At 31.1% G+C, this 18126-nt stretch overlaps 1 protein-coding gene across 1 annotated transcript; it reads left to right on the forward strand.

The window, feature by feature from the left end:
- Positions 1-4661: 4661 nt before the first annotated feature.
- On the forward strand, positions 4662-5747 carry LOC141664567 (early nodulin-like protein 2). Its single transcript, XM_074470522.1, has 2 exons — positions 4662-4824; positions 5383-5747. Exons 1-2 carry the CDS (start codon positions 4662-4664, stop codon positions 5745-5747), a joined length of 528 nt encoding a protein of 175 aa, XP_074326623.1.
- The last annotated feature ends 12379 nt before the right edge of the window (positions 5748-18126 follow it).

The following is an 18126-nucleotide window of genomic DNA, read 5'->3' on the forward strand; positions in this document are numbered from 1 at the left end:
TACCTAACAAATTGTGAGAAGGTGTTATACTTGTCAAGATTTTAAGGGTAGTCTCAAAACACTGGTCTTTATATGTCTTTACCTGTTCCTGAGGATATTTGGATGGATTTGTCCATGAATTTCATGCTCGGGCTCCCTCATAGTCAACGAGGCATTGATTATGTGTTCATGGTTGTTGATAGATTTTCCAAGATGACACACTATATTGCATGTAAGAAGATTGCAGATGCATCAAACGTAGCCAAACTTTTTTCCAGGGAGGTTGTGCGCTTAAACGGAGTGCCGAAGTCTATTACTTCAGATAAGGATACAAAATATCTTAATCTCTTATGGATAAATTTGTGGAAGATGTTTGAAACAACTCTAAAATAAGAGTTCTATAGTTCATCGTCAAACTGATGGGCAAATTGAGGTAATTAATCGAATCTTGAAAAATATGATTCGAAGTGTTTGTGTTGAGAAACCGAAGCAGTGGAATTTGGCTTTGCCTCATGTGGAATTTGCTTACAATAGCGCTATTCATTTTACAACAACAAAGTCACTTTGGTCTATAGTATATACTGTTGTTCTGCAGCAAGTAGTTGATTTGGCCAGGTTACCCAAAGCAGCGGGAGTTAGCTTAACAGCGGATAATATGGCTCAATAAATTATTTCCGTGAAAGAAAGTATTAAGGCAATGCTTGAAGTCACGGGAAAGAAGAACAAAATTGCAGGAGACAAGAGAAAGAGGGTCAAAGTTTTCAAAGAGCGGGATAAGATAATGGTGTTCTTGCGTAATGTGAGGTTTCTGATTGGAACATACAATAAGTTACAATCCCGGAAGTAATGGCCCGTTAAAGGTAATATGGAGGATCAATGACAATGCTTATGTTATGGCTCTTCCAAATTCCATGAACTTCTCTAATATGTTCAATGTTGCTGATATATATGAGTACTATGAAGATTCTGTTTTATATCCGGATAAGAACTGGGGGTCGAGTTTTTCAAAGGTGGAGGAGACTGATGTAGGACAGCGGATCGCGAATATTGTGGATGTAATGGATCGGAAAAAGAGCGCAATCAAAAGGACTGCATGATCACGCTGGTGGATGGTATGATCATGTTTTGTTGTAATAAGCTTATAAACCGCGTCAAGCACGAATGAGTTTAGTCTTGCTTCGTATTTTTATGTATTGGTTGTTTTTTTGTTATATAATATTTCTTAATCTTTCTTTTAGATATTCACTTTAATTATTGTAAACATTGTGTAGAATACATGACAGGCCTGCATGATCAATATTTTAAAGACATCATGCATCATATTACACAATAATAGCTCGTGCTAAACAGTATAATAAGAATTAAACAAAATTAAATAAGATTATTCATGAAAAAACTCATATGGATTCAAATTTGAGAGCTTATTTGTTATTGGTGGGATGCGAACTTCAAAACTTGGGTAAGATATAAAAAATAATATAAATACCGTTGTTGGCGGGATTCGAACCCAGGAACTTGGGTGATATATCATTTTAGTATTCAGATCTAACAACACATATAGTTTGATTAAGAAGATCTGACAGTAATGATTGGGGTTATAAAACCAAACCCAAAAAATACCAAATTATACCTCATTTCGGTTTTTTATATTATAGTATACATTTGGACTTGATATTATTTCTTTTTTTAATGATTTTATATTTCTGTCTATATAAATATTATCATTATGTATTGTATTATTATCATATTATTAAATAAAAATCCTTAAGAATTTTCTCATCTTTTTGTAAATTTCAGAAGTTATCTTTTTTTTTTTAAATCATGTTTCTGGATTCATATTTATTCTTAAAGATTAGGGTTTGATTTTTCTAGACATCAAATGCTCATATTCAATCTAATAATTATACTTCAAAATTTTAAACGCTACATCAAATTTATTGTTAGGAAAGTCAATTTAACTAAAATATTTAAAAAAAAACTGTTTATTAGTTTTATAAAAAAACTAGTGAATGCATCCCTCCAAACGTTGAATCACCCTGCTCGACCTCCTGATCAGTAGGTAAGGATGGATCATTATCGTTGAGGTCATTTTATTTAACTAAAATTTGGTCGACATCATTTGAATGCGAGTAGTAAGGACGAGTCATCCACATGATCCATAATACATTTTTTATTAATTTAGTTCGTATTATATTAATGATGAAATTATACATTTTTTGGTAAAAAAAGCGTGGAAATTGAAATATTTATTTTTTGAATAAATTCATTTATTTTGCTAATTAAATGAAGTCATTTTTATTCATTCATATGTATTTACTTTTTTGGTACAAATTTGAAAAATGTGCGTGTTGCAATATTTATAATTAGAAAACTAATTATACTTTCAACAAACACATTTATGTATATTTGTAATATTATGTTGTAGTAATATTTGGCTTAATCAAGTTATTTATATTTATTAGTTTCAAAAAAAAAGTTATTTATATTTATTCATTATAAAATTGTATAGAGTATAGTGTAAACATGTCTATATATATATAATTTTATTTTATAATGATTATTAACTTAGTACTTTAACCATAACCTAAATATTTTATTTAGCCCTAACAAACAAGCTAACAAATCTCCCTAACATCAATTATGCTATATAACATATATTGTAATATTTAAAATGCTTTGTGTAATGTTTGGTCAAAAATTTTAAATTTGTTGTTTTTATAGATAAGCAATAATTTCAAATTTATTGTTAGGAAAGTCAAATTGAGAAAATATTATAAAAAAGTCCCTATTGATCACATTCACACTCATTGACCTTCACAATAAGTAAAGATGGAATATTATTGTCCAGATCATTTTATTTAACAAAGTTTTGTCGACATCACTCGAATGTAATAGGAATATGTCATCACATGATCCAATTGTAGCTCTGGCTTAGAATGTGAACTTGCATTAAATTTATGCTTTGACCGCTAAATTATACAATCTGCAGGATACATTTGTCTCCGGAAAAATATTAAAATTATGAATATATATTTGGGAAAATAGTTTAATTAAATTACGATAAATGAATATTTTTTTAATTAAAATAATTTATTTATTAATAATTATTATTCATTTATGAAGATAAAAAATACATTATTTGTATTATGTAGGAACAAAATAATATATTTATTTGATAAAAAATTTTATTTATTAAATATATATTTATGGAGGTTCCCCGCGCGTGGATCACAAAGCTCTATATATTTTCTTTTTAATTATATAGCTAGGTGGCTAGCTCGTAAAGCTGGAATAATGCACTTAAAAAGAAATTTGAAGCAGGAATAATGCAGGTGTCAATCAATTCTGCATTATTTTTATTCAGGGACACAAGGTAATACATATATAATTCCTGTACAAAATTACTTGTTGTAATAATATATGTACACAGAAATGTGATTATTTATTGTTTCGTCACTTACCCCAACAACCACAAGTTGTAAATTTAATCGTAGTCTATTGTTGTTATTTTTTTGTTATTAGTCTGTGCACCAGTTTATGAATAAATTTATTATAAAATTTTGTTATAAATTAAAAAATTTATTTTAAAAAATATATAACACAAAATTAATTTTAAATTTAATTTTATTATATAATAATTTTGGATAATTATCTCATAGAACAATTTTCAACTATTTCATTAATTTTTAAAATAAAAAAATTGCGCAACTTCATTTTTTAGAAATGAAATAAATATGTATACTATATATATAATTAGACTTGACAATTCTGATAATCAGGTCGGTTACGCATCGGATTAATTTCGGATCGAATCCTTTTTTAGGATTATGATAAATCTAGAGACAAGCCCGCAAGGGCTGGCTCAGTTGGTTAAAGAGAGGAAAACTAATCTCTTGGTCACAGGTTCGAATCTCACGGGAGGAGAATTTATGATTATGCCTTCTGAGTCAGAACCCGTAGGGTTTACCCAGTGCGCACCCGAAGGGTAGCGGCTGCGGGTTACCTACGATAAAAAAAAAAATCTAGAGACAATTAGGATCCGGTACAAAAAAATGTGATTAAATAATAATATTATTATAAACATAAACTTGTTTTAATTATGAATTTTGCTTAATTCGAGTCATATTCGGTTCGGGTAATATATTATTCGATTTTGATCAATTTCATGTTAAAAACGGATATAGTATTTGAGGTCATTTTCGCTTAAAATTTTAATTCGGGTAATCTTCGGATCGATTTTAATTGATTTTCGGATAATTATTGAATTACATGATTCAAATTTCAGATTAAATGTCGATTACATGAATATCACTTCGGTTATTTGAATACACACCCATTTTATGAGATATATATATATATATATATATATTTATATTTATATATTGATTTTCTAGATATATACATATATATATATTTATAATAACAATATTATTTTTTTATATAACAATATTATTTTTTTGATAAAATAACAATATTGTATTATGAAAAGAAAGAAATATTGTAGATAGAAGCTAATAAATGAGTGCCACTTGAGCCGTTTCTTAAACATGTACTCCCTTCTCCAACGGTACATCCCCTCTATAAATACGTCCATGTCTAATGTTACATTTATCATCGACGCCCTTCTTTGTTATTCTCCTAGACAAACACGTACTTTATAGTTATACTATTACATACAAGAGATGGGATTTTTATCAGTAATTATACTATTTATCTTCTTGGCCGCTTCTTCAACAGAGGCCACAAATTTCTTAGTTGGTGGTATAAATGGTTGGAGCACACACCCTTCTGAGGATTACCAAACATGGTCCGGTAGACTTCGATTTCAAATCAATGACACTCTTTGTAAGTTGTTGTTTTCGTTTTTTCACTCAAATTTTATACTCCCTCCCTCTCGTATTAACTGTCTTTTTTTAACTAATCTATGGTCATTTTTTTATTTTAACGGTAAATTACACTTTATTTATAATTAAATATGATTAGAAAATATATCTAGTCCTCTTCAAAATATATTTTTCAATATTTTAATTTAACATATAAATTTATCTTAATTATCGGTCAAAATTTAATCAGTTTAATTATATAATATTTAAAACAAGACACATATTAAGCGTCAATACCTAAATTCCAAAAATAGACTTCCTCTCTCTAGGATTTTTATATTGTGGACATAATTAGGCACACATTTTAATACTTTTATTAAATGTAGTTACGTAATTTTATTTTTTAATTTTTTTCTAAACAAAAATATAATGTTCAAAATTTATATAATTTTTTTTAAAAAAATATTTAAATATGTTTTATAATTATATAAAAATATGTGTAAAGTGAAAAAAAATATAAAGAAATAAAGGGAACTGAGGGACTATACTAACAATATAATTGTATGGTTTGTGTTTTTAGCATTCAAGTATTCAAAAGAAACAGACTCAGTTGTGGTGGTAAGTAAAGATGGTTATGACAAATGTAACGCAGCAAACCCTATATCTAAATTGGAAGGTGGTGATTCTACTTTGATGTTTGATCGTTCCGGACCTTTTTATTTTATTACATCAAATAAAACTAACTGCGATCAAGGTCAAAAGCTGGCCATTGTTGTCATGGCACCTCGCAATAAATCTCCACCTACTCCTCTAGCTCCGGTCCCTTCGCCGGAATCTCAAACTCCAGGTCCTTCCCCATCATTTGCTCCGGCTGTTTCTGCGGCCGGGGTGGTGTCAGTACTTGTCCTGAGTGTGACTGTGGCTGCTTTTATTACATTGACCTAGGTCAAGTTAATTATCTGGAATTGTCACTTTCTTTTCTGTTTTTCTACTTTATTTATTTACATTTTTTATTTGAATGCTGATGTGTTTCATAAGTGACAGATGGTGTCACACTGGAGCTAATTTTTTTATGAATCAATATTAGTTTCTTCGTATTTGCATAATTCATGCCGATGTTTGAGTTTATTTGTTGATAAATGCCGCTGCTGGTGCTGGATCATGCATGATTATCAATTCGATCAAAAATATTATTCTCTATGTTCCAATTAATCTGTCTTATTTAATTTTTGATAATCAAATTAACTCAATTTTGATCGTAAATAAAAATGTATTTTTTCATTATTTTGAAAAACTGAAAAATACGTATTAAATTAAACGTACTTTCTAATGATATAATATTTTTTTGATAATGTAGTATGTGAAATTTTTGATTAAATTAGTTGGATCAATTTGATTGCAAAAAGTTATTTTCTGAAATATTAGGCTATAGTTAAAGGGTTTGTCTAGTGTGTGCCCACGAGCACATGCTAAACTTTAAAATTCATAAATTTGGTGCATTTTTATTGGTATAATTGTTGTGAATACGGGGTCCCCGTTACTAAGAAGTGAAAATCAATCAAAAAAAGTTAAAATTATACTTCCTCCATCCTTTTGATAGCACCGTCCTTTTGATTGGTTATCAAACGGATTGACCACAGAGTTTAAGAAATATGGATAAGATAGTGAAAAATAGAAAGAAAATTGGATGAAGTGGTGGGACCCATTGATTTTTAATGTATAAAAAGGAGATAATGGAGTAAAAGTGTGAGAATGGTGGAAAAGTGTGAAAATAATGGGACTCATTAACTATCTTTGGTAAGTTTTAAAATGTAAATAAATGAATAAGACATCAAAAAAATAAATCGTAAAAAAATGAAAAGGACGGAAGAAGTAAATGTTTGTGATTATTATATATCCATAAAAATATCACAGAAAAATCGCTAGAAATAAAATAGTCTGCTTCGAAAGGACCCAGATATAGAGCAGGCGATTTGGTATACGACACGTAAACACGACACGAAACGACACGAAAAATACGGATATGAGTTTTAATTTTTTGTACACGAAACACGAATGTACATGAACACGAAATTACACGATAGATTTAGTGTCAGATATTGGTTTCAATTTAGTCAATTTAGGTATACGAAAGTACACGAAATTATACTAGATAAATATATTTATAAATTAATATATATATCACATGCATATATTTATGTATATAATATAAATATTTACAAGTTTTTATAGAATATTATGTAAAAATATATATATTTATATTTACACTCTCCATGTTTCATTAAATTATACATTAAAATAGATTTTTTTATATATTATATGTAGATATATATTATATTAATTTTTTATTTAATATATACGAAAAATACACGGAAAATACACGACACGATTCGAATTGATATGGGTTTCACATATGGGTACATGAAATCATTTCGGATCGGATATAGATTTTATGTTTACGTACACGAAATTACACGACATGAAAGTACACGACACGACCCGATTGCCCGCTCTACCCAGATAGTCTTTAGTTACGCTATTATTCGCATCTCGAGAGAAGCAATCGATTAGTAAGCAAGCATCACGTCTCATAAGGAAAGCCTTGAGGCTTTGCGGCTTGCGGGGGAGAAGTACTTAGTTACTGATTTTTTTTTTGACAAATATGGTTTATAACCTTACAAATGAGCGAGGATCGCACAGAGGATAAACTCTTAATCACTTGTGTTATTCAACCGTGCTCGAGTTACTGAATTTAAATTTAACCAAGTTTGGTACTCGTGTTACTGAATTTTAATCAGAGCTCTTTGTTGTTAGGCCCGTTATGAAACATGTGTACAAGAAGTTGAAATTAGGCCCAAACATATTCCGAAAATTGAGAATAGGCCCTGGTTGCATAGTATAAGTAAATTTGGAGAAAAAAACATATTGAAGGTTTAAAATTTTAATTTATTTTGGAATCGTATATAAATATCTATCGTTTTCTGCTTGAAAAAAATTAATTAGAATTTTTTTGCTCGTTAAGTGTCATTTATCGAGATTGTGATGTTAATCTAAAAACTAATGATTTGAATATTTAAATTCAAGTTTTATCTTCTAGTCCATTATTACAAAAACTTATTTTGTACGTAATTAGTCACAATAATAGCATTTTTGACTATCGCTTGAGTCGTGACTCCCGTCTATAATCATTCAATTCAATTCGGAATAGACATGCAATATATAATTACTTTTCATCCCTTTTCTGTTCCCATGTCTCACTAATTGTGAGTGAAACTTATATATATTCATCATGGTTTTTAACAAAATTTATTATGAAATGTAGGAGTGAATTAAAATAAATATTTTGAAACTCAGTCTATATCGGTTAATTATAAAGGTTAAGTTATTCTAGTTATTATTAAATTCTTTGTTCACCGTGTTAGTTGTAGAATATCATATAAATATAAATATGTTATGCAATATATTTTGCATAGTTGTAAAACAAAATTTGTTGTAGTAGTAATTTCAACAAGTATTTCATAGAACTTTTATCATATATTATATAAAGAAGAATATGAAGGCTTTTCAAAATCCTTATAATATATTTTTAAATTTAAAATTTTGAGTTATAAGTATTGAAAGTTAAAAAACCTCAATAACATACAGTATTGTGTCCTGAATTTCTCTATAAAATCAAATTTTCATTTTTATTTTATTTTAAAATTTCTTTTCAAATAAAATTACATGTTTGAAATAGAAAATGCGTTGAAAAAGAATCAAATTTATACTATACTTATCGAAATTATATAGAATTACTAAAATTTAAAACAAGAAAATATAAATATTAAATGAAATGTAAACTTGTATTTATTAATTAATATAAATAGAGTATAAATCAAATCAAAATATCCTTGAAAATACTGCAAACCCCCAAGAAAAATTGTTAAAAAATGTCGAACAATAACTTATTCGAAATATTGTAAACTTGGTATTCATAACTAATAGGTAGAATTATTAATTTAATATTAATCAAAGAATACAGGATTAGTTCGTATTATTGATCGGAGCAAAAATCCAACATATTCTAAAAATTTAATTATATTTAATTAAGTACTTTTATTTCACTAGTTATTTATAAATTAATATATATTTTTATATTACATAATATATTGGTATTTAAATTTTATTTAAATTTTATTTTATATCTTATAATTTATTAGCAACATATTAGTCAAAAAAATTCATAACAACTACTCGAATTTCAAAAATCAAATACTTCACCTACCTTATAAAGGATTAGTTGATAAAATTTTCTTCTTCTGAATAAAAGTTGAATGTTTTAATTTTTATTCAAAAAAATAAAATTGTAAAAAAAAATTACATAACTATACTTTACATGCACCTTAAAATGCGTGTCGGACACTCTCTAAAAAATGTAAACAATTGAAAGGGACGGAGGGATATTTATATGTTATAAATAATTATTCATTTTCCAAACTGATACATTTATTAATTTATTACCTAATTTAAAAAAATCAGGGGACTCCCTAGTGTTATTTCAGGAGCTCTTTTTTAGTTAGAAACTATTTATAGTATATTATGTTCAAACAAAAATATGCTGGATCCGGTGAATGGAGGAGGAATATGCAACATTTAGGTTTTTCCGTGTTTTTACTAGGAAAGAAGAAAGTGATAGCGAGATAAAATATTTTTTTCAGATAAAATTTTTAGAAATAAAATATATAAAATTTACATGATCACTTATTTTCATCGTTTTTAAAAGTTCGATAACATCAATAAAAATGAAAATATTATTGTAATATACTAGTAATAATGTTAACTATAAAAGAGCTACTAAATTAGAGAGCAAGAGTGGAGGGAAATATGAGCATAGAAAGAATTGCTCAGTGCAAAGTTTTCATTCACAGATGCAATCTATTTATAGTAAAACAAAGGGAGCAAGTATTAAATGCAAGATAACAATTTCTACACATCTATGCATAGCCTAATTATTGCAATATTGACTAACTATATGACAATCAATTTACAACACTCCCCTTTGATTGTTATGATAGTATGGATCATAGATTGCCTCATTAAAACCTTGTCAAAGAAAAACTCAGTGGGATAAAAACTTTGGCGAAGGAAAAAGAGTACAATCTATCTTTTGAAAACTAATCATTCTCTGAATTTTGTTGCAACAAATCCTTGAGTCGACGCATTCCAATGTTATGTCGTAATTTACCAAATGTTGAATTCGGTAATGATTTCGTGAATAAATCTGCAAGGTTGTCACATGATCGGATTTGTTTTATATCAACTTCACCATTCTTTTGAAGCTCGTGAGTGTAAAAGAATTTTGGTGAAATGTGCTTCGTCCTGTCTCCTTTGATATATCCTTCCTTAAGTTGATCAATGCATGCAGTGTTGTCCTCAAACAAGACAGTAGGATTTCTTGTGATGTCCGGTAATCCACATGATTCTTGAATATTCTTGATGATAGACCGCAACCAAACACATTCTCTACTGGCTTCATGAATTGCAATGAGTTCCGAGTGATTTGTTGAGGTTGCCACTGTAGTTTGCTTCGTAGATTTCCAGGAAATGGCTGCACCGCAATAGTAAAAACATATCCAGTTTGTGATTTTCCAAAGTGAGGATCTGACAAATATCCAACGTCTGCATATCCAATCAGCTGAGATGTTGAGTTTTTCGGGAAGAATAACCCAAAATCAATTGTTCCACGAAGATAATGAAATATATGCTTGATCCCATTCCAATGCCTGTCCATCAGAGCAGAGCTAAATCTAGCCAATAAATTCACAGCAAATGTAATATCTGACCTTGTATTATTTGCAAGATACATAAGTGCACCAATTGCTCCAAGATATGGGATTTCAGGGCCGAGAACTTCTTCATCATCTTCTCGTGGTCGAAATATATCTTTATCAGACTCTAAATATCTAACCACCATTGGAGTAGTCTATAGATGAGATTTATCCATGTAAAATATGTTCAAAACCTTTTCTGTATATGTAGATTGGTGGAGGAAAATTCCTGATGACAAGTGCTCGACTTGTATACCAAGGCAATATTTTGTCCTTCCAAGATCTTTCATTTCAAATTCTGTCTTTGGGTATATGACAGCTTCATCAACCTCTGTAGCTGTTCATACAAGGTTTAAATCATCCACATATACAGCAATAATCACAAAATCAGATTTTGATTTTTTGATAAAAACACATGGAGAAATTTGATTACTAATATACCCATTATTTTATAAATAACGACTAAGTCTGTTATACCACATACGACCAGACTGTTTCAGTCCATACAATGATCGTTGAAGTTTAATAGAGTATATATGACGAGGTTTCTTGAACTCGTCCATTTTTAACCCTTCTGGGATTTTCATAAAAATTTCACTATCAAGTGAACCGTACAGGTATGCAGTAACGACGTCCATAAGACGTGTTTCCAATTTTTCTTTAGATGCCATACCTAATATAAAACGAAAAGTAATTCCATCCATCACTGGCGAGTATGTCTCTTGATAATCAATGTCAGGCCTTTGAGAAAACCCATGTGCTACAAGTCGGGCTTTATATCTCATAATTTCATTCTTTTCATTTCGTTTTCTTATGAATACCCATTTATTTCTAACAGGGTTCACACCGATTGGTGTTTGGACAACAGGTCCAAATACTTCTCTTTTACGCAGTGAATTTAATTCTGTTTGGATTGCGTATTTCCATTATGTCCAGTCTTTTCTTCGACGGCATTCATCCACACTTTGTGGTTCAGGATCAGAATTTATGTCTACATCCAATGCTGCGGAATACACAAATACATCATCGATTATGGCTTTACTTCGATCCCATAATTTAATATCATGCACATAATTTATTGAAATTTCATGATTGTTTAATCCCGTATCTTCAGGGACTGGTATCTCTTCAGGAGATAATACCACTTCGGGGGTATTTACTTCTTCTGGAGCATGTGCCACTTCAGGGGCAATTTTCTTTATTTTTCTTTTTCGTGGTGCAACATCTTTTGCACCGACCTGTCTACCACGCTTCAGGCGTGGCTTTGATTCTGTAACCAATTCTTTTGTATCTGATTTTTGAATTGGTATATCTATTCTAGCTGGAGTATTTACTGCAGGTATATGAGATTTAGTTATATTTCTAGAATCGTTAAATGCGTCAGGCATTTGGTTTGCGATATTTTGCATATGAATAATTCTTTTAACTTTAAGTTCGCATTGACCGGTACGTGGATCTAGAAAATATAATCCTGACGCATTCCATGTTATGTCAGGATTAACTTTATTTGAATGTTTATCTCCCCCTAAGGGAGGAAACATAGACTCGTCAAAATGACAATCTGCATATCTTGCGGTAAATAAGTCTCCGGTTAGAGGCTCCAGATATCTAATTATAGATGTGGAATCAAAATCAACGTAGATACTTATTCTTCTTTGAGCTCCCATCTTCGATCTTTGTGGTGGAACAATCGGTACATATACAGCACATCCAAAAATTTTGAAGTGAGAAATATTATGAACTTGACCAAGTACCAGTTGTAGCGGAGAATGTTGGTTGTGGAAAGTTGGTCTAATCCTAATAATATTAGCAGCATGAAGTATTGCGTAACCCTAAATAGATGTAGGTAATTTTGCTTTCAACAACAGCGGTATTGCAATAAGTTGGAGTCTTTTGATAAAGGACTCGGCTAACCCATTTTGTGTATGTACATGAGGAACTGGGTGTTCAACTGAGATTCCTACAGACATGCAATAATCGACAAAAGTTGCAGATGTGAATTCGCCGGCATTATCTAAACGAATTGACTTAATGCAATGATCTGGGAATTGAGCTCGTAATTTGATTATTTGGGCAAGTAATTTTGTAAAAGCATCATTACGAGTTGAGAGAAGACAAACATGAGACCATCTAGTTGAGGCATCGATTAATACCATAAAGTACCTAAATGAGCCAGATGATGGGTGTATAGGTCCACATATGTCCCCTTGGATCCTTTCTAAAAAAATGGGCTTTCAAGCTGAACTTTAGTAGGGGATGGTCGAGTAATCAATTTTCCTAAAGAACATGTTGAACATGGAAGGTCATTGTTGGAAAGAACTTTAAAATCTTTAAGAGGATGACCAGTAGAATTATCTATAATACGACGCATCATAGAGACGCCAGGATGACCTAATCATTCATGCCAAAGTGTAAAAGATTTTGGATCTATGAGTTTGGAAGCAACGACATTGTGTGACTCAATAGTTCTAATTTTCATTATATATAATCCTGAGGAAAGTGAGTGAAACTTTTCTAAGATTTTCTTGTTGCTAGGATTAGCGGAAGTAATAAGAAGATATTCTCTATCAGCCTCAGAGGTAGTTTCGATGTGAAAATTGTTGAGTCGAATATCTTTAAAACTAAGAAGATTTCTAGTAGACTTACTAGAATATAATGCATTTGAAATGTGTATGTGGGTACCGTTAGGTAGGACGAAACTAGCTTTTCCAAAACCTTCGATTATATTAGATACGCCGGAAATTGTTCCGACTTGAGCTTTGGTTTTGGTTATTTGGGTAAAATACTTTTGGTTATGTAGAATCGTATGAGTTGTACCACAATCAACAATGCATATATCTTCAGAATCCATTCTGTATATAATTAAGAAACATAATTTATTTGATAAGAACATAACACACTACATAGTTCAAACAAAATAAAGCACACAATACACACTACTATAATAATTATATGAAACTAATCTTCAGGCTCCCATATGGGAGTTTCGTTAGGTTCATTCGGACCATTAATGCTTATTCCTCCAGTTGTGATTATCGGAAAATCATCTATGTTATTGTTGGCGAAATTTGTTTCTACCATTTTCTCTTTTGATTTTTGAGAAGATTGGTATAACTTAGCAAGATGATCTGGGGTATGACAATTACGTGTCCAGTGCCCATTCATGCCGCACCTATAGCAAACATTTTCAGTTTTTCCTCCTTGTGATGCCTTTCTTTTACTCTGTTATTCAGATTGCCACTTCCGGTGACCAGAGTTGTTATATGGACGAAAATGCCCGTGGCTTCGACCTCGTCCACGGTACCGCCCTTGGCCCCGTCCACCTCTATACCCTTTTCCACGTACATTCGGCTGGAATGACATGTTATTTACTTCAGGTAATGGGGCAGATCCAGTTAGACGGGATTGATGATTCTTAATCACCAATTCATGATTCTGTTCAGCAACGAGGATGGTTGATAGAAAATCCCCGAACTTAGTAAATTTGCGCTCTCTGTACATCTCTGCTAAGTTGATATTGTTGGGGTGAAAAGTTGATAGTGTTTTATCGATTTTTCTTTTTTCCGTAACTTTCTCACCACACATAATAAACCTAGAACTTATTTTGAACAAAGCAGAGCTATATGCTCGGACACTCTTAAAATCCTGAAGTCTTAAATTAGCCCAATCATTTTCAGCTGCAGGTAGATAAACTAGTTTCTGGTGATCGAACCTATCCTTTAGATTTTCCCATAAAATAAAAGGATCCTCGACTTCTAAGTACTCAGATTTTAAATCTTCATGCATGTGGTGTCAGAGAAAAATTATGGAGGTAAAGTTTTCTTCATCCGTGGATTTATTTTCTGCCTTTATTGTATCGCTTAATTTCTTTGAACCCAAGTGCAACTTTACATCTTGTACCCATGATAAATAATTATCGCCAGAAATGTCCAAAGAAACGAACGACAAGCTTGTAATATTTGTCATACTAAATCTGAATTAACATGAAAATTATTAAATTTTAATTCATCAATGTAAATATTACATAAAATCCTACTTAATCGGGTGCGTTAATAAGTATGCAATAATCAATGTATATATTATTATTATCATTTATATTATAAACAGATCTATGTATAAAATGACAAATGGATTTTCACATGCCATACGGCCGTCTGCGTATGCAGATTATCTCCGACCAATAATAAATTAAAGTGGACAATCCTGCATAAGTTAATTAGGGGCAAAAAGTTATTATTCGATAGTTATGCAATTTATAAATTAAGGTTCCCACTATACTTCGGTATTACCCAAAATTAAATGGTACCGTAAAATAATTTTAATAGGCGGTGCTCCGGCCATATATATTTAAATTATTAGTAGAGGGTATAACCACGTCTACTTTGATCATAGATATATAAAAATTATATGTAGAGGGTGTAACCACGTCTACTCATATATACGCATTTTTAAATTAAAATTATACCTTCTCAGTTTCGGCAGGGATTCGTGCTGATAACGTGTTGTAATATACTAGTAATAATGGTAACTATAAAAGAGCTACTAAATTAGAGAGTAAGAGTGGAGGGAAATATGAACATTGAAAGAATTGCTCGATGCAAGATAACAATTTCTACACATCTATGCATAGTCTAACTATTGCAATATTGACTAACTATATGACAATCAATTTACAACAAATATTTTATTTATATTATATTTTCTTTCCATCCTTTTTAAAACTTGGGGAGACGATGGTTATTGCTAGACCTGGCAAAATGGATCTAAATCCGAAAAACCGAACCGAAATTTGTGGAACCGAGATCCGATTATACATCCGAGATAAATTATCCAAAATTTAACCGAATCCGAAATGATCCGATCCGAACCGAATTTAGTACATCATAGTCAAATCCGATAATGATCCGGAAAACCGATTTGATCCGATCCGTAAATTATCTGAACCGGAAATTTATCCGAAAATTATCCGAAATATCAAATCTAATAATGACTTGAAACCGATAAAATCTGAGTTCAAAGTTATCCGAATCGAATTTAATTTGAAACCAAAAATACCCGAACCGGAAATAATCCAACAAATATCACTATTATTTTAAACTTATCTAATATTCTAAATTAATCTAATATTGATATAATAAGAGAATAAATTATGATGTTGCACTAGGCATAAATTTATATATTTGTTTGTTCTACTAAAATATCCGTTAATATTGTTGATACATTTTCTTACTGTTTTACTTAATTCAAATATATAAATCATGAGACCCAATTATAGTATGTAAACATAATTATAGTATATAAACTTATTTAAACATGCTTATTTTAAAGATGTGTTTTTGGAACAATATATCAATATCTAAGATATATACTTTTGCATATTCTAAAGAAGTTGCAAAACTTTAAGTCCAATTACTAATCACAGTTGAGACTTCCTTTACTCACAGGCTTATGTAAAATGTAAATGTATGTACGAAATCAAAGAGCAGAGACACAAAACAACAATATCTTTTTACATGGAAAGCACCTAGAAATAAAACTACATCTTAGCTGGTTTATTTTCGACTTAAGACCGGAAAGTTCTTATAGTCTAGCTAGGCCTTAAACAGGGGAACAGTGATTAACATAGAAACTTCTGCCTGCAAGCTTGACAAATGACTTTCGTGCTGGTTGGATCAATCATACGAGGAGCCCTCTCCTTCAACTTCTCAGCCTTGTCAACCTCCTCTCGAGCTCTCTCCCACATTTGTCTGGCACGCGAGAACTGTGACTGCGCCAACTCCATTTCTCTCCTAGTTAGTTCCCTGACACGCTCTGCATACGCCTTCTCCAATGCAACTAAGCGAATCTGCTCCGATGCTTGCAATTTCAGTGTCTCAGCACATTCATCGAGATTCTCATGATCCAAAACTGGCCGCAACACCTTGCAATTATTACTTTCAGGTGGCTTAAAAGGCCTTAAACTTATGGAAAGTTGAAGATCCAGTGATGGTTCAAACTATATGCCTACCTGGCTTTTGGCAAGATTAACAAGTGTCGATGGAGTCAGTGCACCATGCTCACATTGCACCACTCTACTTGTCATTCCCAAATTCTTTGCATATACAACAAAAAGAAAAGACAGGGATGATGTAATTTGAAGGTTATTCATCTTTGGCTTCTGTATTAGTCCTCCTGGAGTATATTTAACACTTGGATTTGATGATCCAGGGATAATGCTGCAAACAAACTCATCTGCGTATGAAACAAATGGCTTCACATCCATCTTTTTGGAAAACAGGAAATGTAAATGTATGGAACATTCAGAACATGAATTGTATGTGAGATTTGGTTAAGCAAAGAAGGAAAAATATATGAAATTTAATTAGAAAATCGTAATCTACCTCAGAAAGAAGTACACTAATTTCAGCATCTTTTGAATCCCATCTGAATTCACCAATGTTCCAAGGCCTGCCCATTTGATATACGTTATTTAAAATATAGTTCAAGTAAATTTCATTTTGAGTGGCTTTATGTAACCATGCTGCTCCCCATAGCAGTTCATCATGTTCATTAATATTGCAACTTCTTTTAATCATGGACCATATTTGAGCAACACTCATAAATTGTTATTCTTTAAAAGTTAAATCGCACGTGTATGACATTATACTGTACTGCAATATTGATTAGTGACAATGTCAACAAACCTGATAGCCACTGTAGTCACAATGAAATGGACACACTCAATGTCCAACTTTAGAATTATTAAAAGATCCCTGGTAAGTATCCGCGAATTTGAAAACCTAATTCACAGCCAAAGTAGTAATCAGTACATATTTTTTATAGCTCAGTAACAGAATGTAGCATAATGTGTTGTCAACGCGTACCTCCTGAGCTCTTGCAATTAACAAATTAGAATACTTGGGAAAAAATCGCCTTAAAACAATTGAAGAGGACGCTAAAACAATTGGGAAAATATCTGTTAGGTTACTGCTCCTGAAACCTGAAGGTGTTAGGACGGCTTACACAATCCAGAAGGCGTATATCCATGCCACCTAAAGTTCAGAGTGCAGACTGATTTATAGCCAAAAAATTAACCTAACTTTTACTTTTGCCTGATTAATTGCAACATTAAGCTATAATTAAAAAGTTACTTAAGAACACCACAAGTGAAGCCTAATAACTACATATTGCAGAACTGCAGTGCAGAGTCTTAAAGATCTCATCAGAATTCAAACATACAAGTACCATTTTAAACTGTAAATGGCCTAAATGTTCAGTGACATAAATACAGTAATGCAGACCTAATTTGCTGCAATGGCTATTTGAAATCAAGAAATAAAAATGCCCATTGGGACCATTATAATATCAAAATCCATAAATCAAGTAGAAATCTTAGAACTATTTGTTCTTTACTGAATAATAATGACCAAATATCTAAAACAACTCAACAATAATGCTAGGCATAAGAACGTAATTTTGACGAATCTGGAAATACGATCTACGGTGAACCTTTACCGCAATGCGCAGAAACCCATGAT

The sequence above is a fragment of the Apium graveolens genome, chromosome 6 (genome assembly GCF_009905375.1).
Source record: "Apium graveolens cultivar Ventura chromosome 6, ASM990537v1, whole genome shotgun sequence".
NCBI classification, from domain to species: Eukaryota; Viridiplantae; Streptophyta; class Magnoliopsida; order Apiales; family Apiaceae; genus Apium; species Apium graveolens.

Coding starts and splice junctions, on each gene's coding strand:
- LOC141664567 (XM_074470522.1), top strand. CDS start 4,662: ATGGGATTTTTATCAGTAATTATACTATTTATCTTCTTGGCCGCTTCT. Junction 4,825..5,382: donor TCAAATCAATGACACTCTTT/GTAAGTTGTTGT, acceptor TTGTGTTTTTAG/CATTCAAGTATTCAAAAGAA.